The sequence below is a fragment of the Protopterus annectens genome, chromosome 2.part0, assembly GCF_019279795.1.
Source record: "Protopterus annectens isolate FY-2018-M chromosome 2.part0, PAN1.0, whole genome shotgun sequence".
NCBI classification, from domain to species: domain Eukaryota; kingdom Metazoa; phylum Chordata; order Ceratodontiformes; family Protopteridae; genus Protopterus; species Protopterus annectens.
The window spans coordinates 965,986,738-965,998,717 of record NC_056728.1 but is presented as its reverse complement, the minus strand read 5'-3'; the positions used below and the strand labels follow the sequence as shown (position 1 = coordinate 965,998,717).

The 11,980-nt window shown below is 41.8% G+C and overlaps 1 protein-coding gene across 1 annotated transcript in view; it reads left to right on the top strand.

Annotated features, from left to right (window-relative positions):
- BMP2K (BMP2 inducible kinase) overlaps positions 1-11,980 on the top strand; it is a gene marked incomplete in the record, with an annotated part of 1,991,334 nt that overhangs the window by 913,668 nt on the left and 1,065,686 nt on the right. The window contains 1 exon segment of the mRNA XM_044061221.1: positions 1-54. This exon segment is cut by the window's left edge and continues 107 nt beyond it. Within this exon segment, the coding sequence (XP_043917156.1) occupies positions 1-54 (54 nt within the window).

Sequence of the window (11,980 nt, the reverse complement as noted above, 5' to 3'; positions counted from 1 at the left end):
CCACCCCTGTTAAAGTTACAAGCCCCATTGAAAGTACAAATGACAAAGAAAAAGGTATGCCTCAGAGATGTTAATAATCCTCTTTGAGTACGCAGGCTTGGGTTAGAAACAAAAGTTTGTTAGAACTGACATTTTGGTCTAATTTTGAAATCAAACTCGACAACCTGCAAAAGTTAACACTTTAAATAGAAGCCATTAAATGGAGTAGGAGTAGAAGGATGGAGTTTTGACTATATCCCACACATCCTAGATTCTCTTAGTAGTCCTGATGTTGTTGTGGGAGAAGAATAAAGGGGTCGAGTCTACTTGCCTCACTAAGGGTGATAGGGAAAAGGCATATGCCCTGTGATTCATTGCTGGAGACTGGAGAGCTTTCAGACAGTTTACTTTAAATGTATGGCTCTGAGGTGCACGGGGATGAAGTCCTTATTTTGATCCAGGTGAGTCAACTTTGATTCGTGACTCCGGAATTGGGGCAGCCACACTGTAGAAGGGAAGAATGAAAGGATGCGGTGTGTTGCTTCTCTCAGTGGGTGGGTGGGCGGGCGGCTGTGTACATTGGGGAAGAGGGCACACTGAATAGTGCAATTTTCTTGGGGGAAGCCAAGGAAACAGCTGCTTTTGCCACATGGGAGATGCAGGGCTGCTTGGAGGAATAACCCCTTGCTTGAAGATAGGGCTAAAATAGGAAAATCCAACCTTGTTTGAGATAACTGCACTGTACTTGACAGATGATAATCTCCTTTAAAGGAACACATGGGCTTTAGGATTCTCACCTTGATGGTCAAGAACAAATCAGTGGAATGACCTGGGTGGAAGTTTGAAGTACTGCAGCTTAAAGGAAAAAATTGTAGTAAACATGAAAGTAGTGGGGAAAGCTGCTGTGTCTTGGATGATCTTGTATAAGAAATTCTGCCTGTGAGCCAGCCACATAACCATCTTAGAGATGTGTTATACAGCCTGTTCTTGGTATTTCTATTTACTTACATTTATTACTCACTTAAATTTTAGTGTTTTGTTATCTTAGCTCCACATGACATTGCTTTAATAAAGAATACAAAAATTATTCAGTTTTCCTGCATTTTTAATTTGCAGCAACTGTACCATTTTCATTTCAAATCTTTACAACATTCTGAATAGTTTGAGGCTGACATTTTGTCAATATGATTATTGTAGTTTATGATTATGATTATTACAGTAGCTGCAAAGTGAACCTGAAAGTAATTCACAATGTTTTTTGTTAGTTTTCTTGTCTCCTTCTCCTTGCACCTACATTAGTAAGAGGACAGTTTACAGCCTTTTGGCGCGAGTCATAAAGCTGACTTGTATTGACCATATTCAATGGATGGCACTGCTTAGAACCAATCCAGTTAGAGCTTCTTGTAATAGATATTATGGAGTAGATTGGAGGTTCTTCATGTTTCACTGTTGCAGTCATCACATTTGGGTTATCTGCTTGCAGTAGCCCTCAGTCGGCCTGTTTAACAAAGTCTTGGGTCCTGCATCAGATGCTGTCCCTTCTTCCATGACATCAGGTCGTCAGGGGTATAAAACATGCAGCCGGCGCCATTACATCAGTCTTTCTTGCCATGCAGTGCATGAAGCAGAAGCAATTCGCAAGTGCCGGTTGGCCAACTCCTGAAATTTTCGTTTTAGTGTTTCAGTACCGAAGTCTTCAACTAAAGCTAAGTACCCTGTTGGGGAAACTTTTTCTTGCTCTTTACCGATGTCAGTAAAAGTTAATGATTTCATTTCGTGTTGAAAGCAAATACCTCACAAAGATTTTAATTCGTACTGTATTCCTTGCCTAGGCTCTGACTACAGCATACCTTGCTGTCAGTTTTGTGCCTTATTTAATCAACACACTCTCTGTCGTCTGTATATTTTCGCCTCCAGATATTTCAGTTCTCGGTTCAATTATCCAGAAATGTCAGTAAGCCATCCGACTACCGGCATTCCGAAAAAATGCAAAGATAAAGACAGAGACAGGCCACCTAGGTCCAAAGCTGCCGACGACACTTCTCCTAAGCCAGTCGCCAATTCAGCAGTACTCTGGTGCTTTTGCAGCCCCTGATACCCGCTACTTCTGATTCGCAGGCCTCTATTGAGACCCATTCGGAGTCCGGTATGCAGTGAGATGCTTCAACTGTGGAATTTGCGGATGTCTCTACCTTGGATGGGTCTGGAGCCGCTGTGCAGGCACCGGCTTCTGAGGGTGTATTCAGGCCTACGGACTTGCATATTAAACCGATGCCTCCTTCTTCTTTAAGGACTAAACCTCGAACCATGCCTAGGAAACTGATGCCCAGGCCACATGCTCAGGCCTCTATGCCTAAAAAACAAATAAGAATTGCTGAAGACCTTATAACTTTAATCAGGGGAAGCCAACAACCCTCTTCTATGTGACCTAGGACTGAATTAGTTTATGAATCTTCTGACCAGGATTCTGATTATTTTGATGATCTGGAGTTACCCAAATCTACTTATGAGGATTCTGATGCAGAGGACTCTATTCCCTCTGCTTCCCCTCCAGAGGATTTTTCTTTTGGTGAAACCTTGCACACTCTAAGTGACCATTTCCATTGGGAAAGCCAATATTTTTCTGATTCGAAAAAGAGGCTTAGGGATTTCTTACTCCTGCCTCAGCATAGGCCTTTAGCTATACCTCCTGTACTAGACATTATTGATAATGCCTTTTCAGAATCTAGTTTGGCTCCTGATTCGTTGCCTCTTGCTCCCAGAAAGCCTGACAGATATTACAGGGTTCCTGAATATCATTTTCTATTTAAGCAATCCAATAATATGTTGTTGATACTTTAACATATGAAACTGACAGTTTAAGGACCCTAATGGCCAAGGTTGCAGAAGTGTAAACCTTCTTACCCCATCTATCCAGTGCCCTGGAGTCTCTATCAGAAGGGGGTAGGGTTTATGGCAGTAAAAGTCTTAATGCCCATGGATCCCTGTGAAATAGTCTCTGGATACACAGTATATATAACATATTATTGGATTGCTTAAACAGAAAATTATATTGATTCCTGACTGTGCTGAAAATAAAGAATTACAGGCTTTAATGCATTCTGCTGAACAGGTTGGAAAACATACTTTGCAATGTGTGTTTGATTCATTAGAGGCCTCTTGTCACTGGGTCTGTACTCAGAAGGCATGTTTGGCTCAAGGAGCAATCTTTGCCTGATCATGTTAAAACTAAACTGTTGGATGCTCCCTTAAATCAGGACAGTCTGTTTGGCAACAAAGCTGAGGTAGTTCTTAAAAAGATGGAAGATAAAGCTAAACCTACGCAAAATGTTAAAAGATTTCTTACAAGTTCAGCCTCCAAGATTTAGTAGGCATTGGCCCTCTAAAAATTGGACCTTTTTCGGCCCCTTCCAGGTCTTCTCAATCCAAACCCACACACAGCAGAAACCCCGGGTTTCAGTCTCAGGGTACGCACAAGTCTAAGCAGTGGGGGGCTTTCACTTCCAAATCTGGGAGTAGTAAGACTCCCCCTATGGAAAACTGTCTCAATGACTTGATTTTAAAATTTCCAAGCACTCTGAACTTGAATGCTCCTTTAGGGGGAAAGATTAGTCTGCAGGCCAAAACTTGGAACTCATTACCAAGGACAAATGGGTTTTAAATATAGTGTCCCAAGGATACAGATTTCACTTCCACACATTACCAACACCAAAAGGTTGACCAGATCTACCCCAAAATCAGTGGGCAGAGGCTCAAAAGCAAATACTCTCTCTTTTAAACATAAAGGCTATTCAAACTGTACCAAAAGAGAAAAAAGGACAAGGTTTCTACTCAAGACTTTTCCTGGTACCCAGAAAAGACAATTCATGGCGTCCTATTCTGGACCTGTCTACTCTAAACACTTTTTTGGTGATTCCAAAATTCAAGATGCTGACTCTTCACCAGTTGCTTCCTATGCTAGGAAAAGATGCCTGGATGGTAACACCTGATTTAAAGGAAGCATATCTGCACATCCCAATTAGGTAAATCTTGCAGAAGATACCTACGCTTCAAAGCAGGCTGTAATCACTACCAGTTCTCTGCACTGCCCTTTGGCTTATCTACTGCACCCAGGGTATTCACAAAGTGCCTAGCCCCAGTCATTGCATTTTGCAGGCAAAGAAATATTCAGATATACCCATAACTGGACGATTGTTTAATTCAGGCAAAAAGCCAAGACATAGTTTTGAATCATCTGGCCTTTGTACAAAGGGTGCTAACTTGTCTGGGGTACACCATAAACGAAAAGAAATCATACCTGGTACCCTGTCAACAAATTATATTCCTGGGAGCAAGCTTGAATACAACTTCCCAGATGGCTTTCCTCACGCCAGAGAAACAAATTTATTTGACACAACCTACTTCAAACAAGTGGCCACAAAAACCCTACTATCTGCAAGGCAAATACTACAAGCCTTGGGGGTCATGGCCTCCTGCATTCTTCTAATTCCATATGCAAGACTGCATGTGAGGAAACTTCAATGTTATCTAAAAAGCCTATGGTGCCAACATTCTCAGGATCTAGAAGCAATGATTCCTATCATACCTTGCCTACGCCTAGAGTTGCTTTGGTGGGCAGAGGCCTGCCACCAAAACAAGGGACTACCATTCACACCACCCCCTGCCACCCAAACCCTAACAACAGATGCATCAGGTTATGCATGGGGGGGGCTCACGTGGCAGGGAAGTGCATTCATTGCACATGGAACCCAAGTCAAATGCACCTGCATATCAATTAAAAAGAAATGTTAGCTGTACAGAATGCTTTGACAGCCTTCAAGGACCACATTCTTCCAGGCCAATTAATGGTAAAGATGGACAACACCACTATTATGTGGTGCATAAACAAGCAGGGGGCTACACATTCTTACCCCCTCTGCAGACTAACCATGGCATTGTGGAACACAGCCCTGAACTACCAAGTGCATCTACAAGCTCAATTCCTGCCAGGAAAAGTAAATACACTGGCAGACGAACTAAGCAGAAACCTCATGGACCCACACGAGTGGAAACTGGAACCAAGGATTTTCAACATGTTGACAAACAAATGGAGGCCAGATATAGACCTGTTTCCCTCCTCCCAGAAGTATCAATTGGACAAATTTTGCACATGGACTCCCCACAAACAAGCTTGGAAAGTGGATGCTCTGTCCTTCAGCTGGAAAAGTCAGTTCATGCCTTTCCTCCTCTGCCTCTGCTCTCCAAAGTGCTACTAAAGATCAAACAAGATAAACCAAGGACGATTTTAATTGCACCAGACTGGCCATGTGAACACTGGTACCCCCTCTTGCGCAGTGTGTCACTGTTGGCCCCATGGGACCTGCCTCAGACTCCTACCCTATTGTCTCAGCAGGAGAACCAGATTCTGCATCCTCAGCTTCAAACACTGAACCTAGCAGCCTGGCTAATTACCTACTCTCTCCTTTACCATCCCTCGGCAAACAAGTGATGGTTATCATTTTAGAGACAAGGAGGCCTATTACTAGAAAGTCTTATGCTGAAAAATGGAAAAGATTCTGTGCCTGGAACCAATCTCAAGGGATGTGCACAGCACTGCCCAATTTACCTCAGATTTTACAATACTTAACTGAGATGCTTCACAAGGGCCTGCCTTTCTCCTTCATCAAAATTCACGCCTCAACCATTTCAGCTCATTATAACACAAAACCTCCCCTCTTCTCTCATCCACTGCTTAAGCAGTTCCTCAGAGGGTCCAAAAGTCTGCGACCATCCAGGAGAGCTCCAACTCCAGCCTGGGACCTTAACTTTGTATTGGAAAAGCCCACCCTTCATCCTTTCAAGCCAGCTGCCACTGCAGACTTAAAATTCCTTTCTTGGAAAACAGCTTTTTTTTTTTTTAGCAATCACTTCAGCAAAAAGGGTATCTGAATTACAGGCCCTCATGGCAGTGGAGCCTTTCATCATCTTTCATGTGGACAGGGTGTCCCTTAGGACCAATCCCTCCTTCATGCCCAAGGTGGTATCCAGTGTGGCCCTTAATCAGTTCATTCATTTGCCAACCTTATTTCCTAATCCACAGAACAAATTGGAACGGATATTGCACTCCTTAGACGTGCACAGACAACTTAGATTCTACTTGGACAGGACTAAATCTCAAAGGAAATCTGACCAACTGCTGGTGGAATTTTCTGCAGGGGCAGAGGGTAAGGCTACTTCAAAGCAAACTATTTCCAAATGGATAAGCCATTGCATTCATTTCTTCTACAAGCACTATGGAAAACCTATCCCACAAGGGATCAGACCCCACTCAACCAGGGCTGCATCTACCTCTGCAGCCTTTCTCAGGGGCGTCCCTGCCAGGGACATTCTAGAAGCTGCTTCCTGGAGTTCTGTACATACTTTCACCAAGCATTACCATCTGCCAATTTTCTCTAAATCCAGAGCTGGCTTTTGCCACTGCAGTCTTGCAGGGCATTATAGCTGGTCCTAATGCTATCTAAATTCCTCCTCCCATCCTTAGCTTTGGGAATCTACCCAAATGTGATGACTGCAACAGTGAAACACGAAGAACATAGTACAGTTGTGTACACTTACCATAAATGTAGATGTTTGAGTGTATTCACTTTTGCACTCCTGGTTACCCTCCCTCCAGCCCCCTTTCTTCTTTTGGCTGTACCTGTACTCTCCTTTACTTTGCACAAAAGCTTTTTGGTGTATTTGTTTTTTGTCGGAGGTATAACCTTGTATATTTATAGATTTAATTGCTCCCCATTAGGGGGGGGGGGGGCACCTGACATCTGGGGCAAGAAAATCTGATGTAATGGAGTTGGCTGCATGTTTTATACCCCTGACGACCTAACGTCATGGAAGAAGGGACAGCAACCAGCGCAGGACCCAAAACTTTGTTAATCAGGCCGACTGCAAGCAGATAACCCAAATGTGATGACTGCAACAGTAAATACTCTCGAAAATTTACATATATGGTAAGTGTACACAACTGTAGTTTCTGGGAGTCCATATTTTTTTTAGGTTAACTGAAAAATAAAAAAAAATGCTGCCATGATGCCAGATAAACCTGTATCATTATTAACAGTACATACTGCCCACAGCACTGATCAAGATTTTGTTTTTGGATTTAAAACATTGCTGTCATTGGTAAGGGTATGAATTTTTTGAGCAGCATATGCTGCTGCTAGCAAGTGACCAGATAATGATCACAGCCAGTAATCTCAAGTGCACTTCATCAGCAAGTGGTAATTTTTCTGAAGGTGAGGAGGCAGTCTTCTGTGTGAAGGTGATTAATCCTTATAATCACTTGATATGGTTAAACGATCATTTATCTGGCTTGTCAGAAAAAGTGTTTGCATGTGGGGGGGGGGTAGAGTGCGGTACAGGAATGATACGTGAAGACAAAGAATCATCACAGTTTTATCAGTTTTATTTTTTACAATCAGCCACTTTATTTACAAAGAACAGCTCTTACAGTTACAAAGATAAAATGTCACAGACAGTCATATAAATAACTAAAAATATAGGAGTACATCTGAGCAATAGTTTTAGTATGTCAGATAGTCATTCAATAATTCTGTCAGGCGTTTACAGTAAGTTACAGTGCCAGAAAGAAAGAACAGTTCCCAACCCTTTTCCATAAACTTATTCTTTATATTAACAATTGAATATGTGGAGGTTTGACAATTTTGGAGGTTGATATAATGGTTAAGGTGTTTACTTCAGACATAAGGTACTTGATTTGATTCCTACTTTTGGAAGGGAAATTTGCTAGGCTTAAAATGACCCACAATGGCAGCTACCCTCGTACCTAAGAAACTAGTAAGAGGGTGTGTAATAGACTGCTATGAGGGGAAAGATTAGTTAGTTTTTGCTTTCTTGTAATGTGTATTGCTTCATTGTCTTCTGTTTTGTGTATTGTAGTGTACTTTCTTTACACTGTGTTTTAATTGTATTCTATGTCTTTAAAGTTGTAAAGAGACTAGAGATGCATCTCTTGTGAGTTGCACAGAAATTTAAAAAATTCCCTTCCAACCCCCCTGGTGCTGTTGTGTTTTTAAACTCAACTGTCTGTCTAGTTGCTCTCCCCATATGTTAATCTGACCACATATTTCCTTCTCTCTCCCCTTTCATTGGCTATTGTCAGTATGCACAAAATTATCATTTTGTAAAATCACTCTTTCAGTTATTTAAATTTATTGGCCATCCTACTCTGTTCCATAGAACCAGAATACTAAGTTTCCCACCCCTTCCATTCCATCTTGCTCTTTTAAAAATTAGTGCCGCTCCATTTAAGATAGCTAAATCTCTTAAGTTACCCCTTATTTCATATCTAACTGTTTAGTGCACACTGCATGGCTTATGATGATAACCCAGTTTTTCATATTAGCCTTAAAATCTGCAACATTAATCCAAGACCACCAATTATTAGAGAGCTCACATTCTGCCTGTCAGTAGTTATCTTGGGATTGTGTTTCTGTGACAGAAGGTGCATAGGGATATTATTTCCTGAAAGCTAATGATCACCAAAAAGCCTGGTAACTGCTTCATAGGTCCCAGCTTGGAATTTGTGCTTTTACTTTACTCCTGGGGAGAGAAAGATTGATTCCTGACTTTCCCTGATTGGGCAGTGAGTGTCTGTACTTGACATTTCTGATTGGTCCAGTTGCTGTTCAAGGCATCTACAAGGAAAAGGCTACAACAAGTCTATAGACCCCTGCATCATCTGAGACAGTACTGTTGATTATCAAGCGTGTGACCTGCTTCTCATCTTGGGATTGGTGCTACTGTCTGGTGAGAGGAGAAGCAAAGGGGCATTGTATCCTAGCAGTGTGAAGGTGTGGTAAGATCTGCATTAGTAGTAGCCAGATAGCCAGATAGTAGCCAGTAAGGTTAATCCCCTTGTTTCATCATTCTTGGCAGAGCTAATTCTTTCTTTTTAGTAAGTACTGCTTGATCATCTGGTTTCTAACTTGTATCTCTCCAAGTACTTATCTGTAAATTATTAGGGTCTACTTTAGTAGTTTCCCCTCAAGTATTTGACAGAGCTCTGTATAGATGCAGGCACCTTGAGTTGGCATCTTTTCTGTAAAAGCACCCTTGAAATTTCACCGATACCTAGTTGCACACAGGGCAACTACTTTGCAGTGACAAGAACTGCCCCCAGGGTTGCAAACCAGATACTCCTGACATTACTTTATACTCTCACCACAATGGTGTAAGCAATAAAAAAATGGCCTGTTGCCATGAATGACGTTTTCCAGTATCTCCATTACCAGCTTAATGCATATGGGCATGCTGTGGAAATATAAAAACTGCCTCATGTTTACTGACAACCACCTAATTCTGAAACAAACTGGTAACGCATATGAGAGAAGTATTTACACAGTGTCATTGGAGGCAAAGCTCTCACATAAAAGCAGTCCCAGTGTCAGTCATTTTATCAGTACTAGACATATGCTGCACCCATCCCACACAGTACAAAGCAGACACATAAACCCACATATGCCAAAGCATTTAAATAAAACCTTCCTAAATCCCAAAGACCTCCTAGATGCCCTCAACAGCCTCATATGCATTGTTTCAAAACAACACCAATATCAAAACATACCAACCTCATCTCATGGAATCTCTACTTCTAAGCCCTTGGGGGGTGCATGTGACCTGAGCCGTACCTCCCTAGACTATATTTATTTATTTATTTTATTTATGTATTTATTGAATGAGTGAATGATTGACATTTAAGTATTGGGAAAGTCCGACATGGTTAAAAGCCCATTTTCATAGGAGGCACTGAGAGAAAAAGAGAAGAAGAGAGAGAGACATCATGGAGTTCTCAGAATATTTCTCCCTGGCTTGTATGAGCCTTGCATTGACTAGCATTTTACCTTCTCCAAGGATGATGCCACAATGCAAACAAAAGATGACTGACTTTAATAGTTGGTTTAGTTTCTGGTGTCACTCTTAGGGGGTGCAATGTTTGTCAGCATGGAAGGAAATGGTGAACAGACCACATTGCTTTGCCAGGGATGGTCTGCACCTCTCCCCTTCAGGCTTTTCAATGTTATCAATTTAAGCAAAGTACTTCTGAGATAAATCAAAACCCAAAAAATCTAAAGGGATTAGTGCCCAATGCTAGGAGTCTAAACAAGAATCTCCACTACCTACAAGCTCTTCTCAAGTTAGAGAATGCTGATGTCTGTGCATTCAGTGAGACATTGTTTCAAACTGCAGAGAGCACATCGGCAATTGAGACAGTAATGCCTTCCATACATTTAGACCAGCTACTACACAGATAGGGACTAAAGGTGAAGGTGTCATGATTTACATCAGAAAATAGCTATACCTGAAGGCTGGTCAGACGAGATGATGCACTTGAACTTCTCGTCATCCAGATCACCATAGGCAAAATCCCATACCACTTCCTTGCTAGCTGTAGGCCCCCTCTATGACCCAGGAAACCCATAAGATTTATTTAAGCTTACTGGAAACACTCACCCGTCCAACCCAGTATCATATTCATGGGTGACTTTAATTACCCCACTATTAAATGGGAATCCCATATGACACCAAACGTGCAGACACAGAGATTCCTCTGTTTTGTAAACTCAAACCTCCTAGACCAGACTGTCAGTATACTGACCAGAGACGCAAACATACTGTATCTGGTCTTCACTAATATGGGGGAGGGCTGGGCACCCTTAGTATATTATCCTCTCTGATAAGGTAAGACACAAAACCATCTTCTTTGAAGTGAAAATAAAACCTGTAACCCCAGCTAACCTTGGAATGTTCAGGATCTACACTCAAGCTAATTTCCTATTATTAAGTGATAAACTGGCAACATTTTAAGCCCCCACAAACCCTGAGAATACTGCTGTCTGCGCAGAACTGTTCACAGAAACCTCATACAAGTATGTCAATAGCTGCATAGAGGGAGCTGTACCCACCAAGAATAAATATATAACTACCTCAAAAAACGAGCCACACTGCTGGAATCACAACATTAATAGGCTCTATAACATAAGGAAGAAAATCTTGGCAAAAATTAGGAGGTGTAACACCCAGCAGGATAAGGGCACTGCTGTCAAACTAAACAAATAAGGGCACTGCCGTCAAACTAAACAAACAATTCAGAAGAAAATTTGTGTACCAAAGCCATATTTGAGGTAAATTTGGTCTCCCAGCAAACGAGAACCATAAGGAATTCTTTAGCTATGTCAGTAACCTCAAACACAATACACAATTGTTTGCAGAGCCCATTGTTAATGGAGCCATCTATACTGATCCAGAAAGTATAGCAAACCTACTGGCAGACAAATTCAGCTCTAATTTTACCCCTCTCTTCCCCTCAGCCTCCCCTAAAGAAATACCATCAAATATAACTCCCTTTACTGTTACTAGGTAACATGTCCTCAATCTTTTCTCTCTAAGGCCAAGAACACTGCATCGGTGGGCCCAGACAATATCTAAGTATGCCTTGAAAATAGCATGAATCATGAACTATCAGGCCATCTGGAATCACTGTTTAACCAAAGCCTCATGCCAACTAATTGAGAACGTCAGCAGTCGTCCCTTTGCACAAAGGTTGACCAACTGCAAACCCATAAGTCCCACAAGTCTCACATACAAAACCAAGGAAGGAATTATGGAAAAGATCAGTAATGACATAGGAAACTTCCAACACTGAGCACAACCCAGTTTGGTTTTGTTGGGGAAAATCATGCCTACTCAAACTGGTGGACTTCTTTTTGAAGATCACCAAAGCAATTAGTAATAGCAGAATGGTTCACACTGCCTACCTTGACCTGGCCAAGGCATTTGATGCAATACCCTGGCTCAGACATTGTTGACAAACTGAAGAGGTTAGTTATATCACTTGGTGGATAGCCAACTGGCTCACATACAGGACCCAGGAAGTTAGAATTGTGGAGTCTGCCTATACAAAGAGGCCAGTTACAAGCAAAGTTCCTCAGGGACTGGTATTGATCCT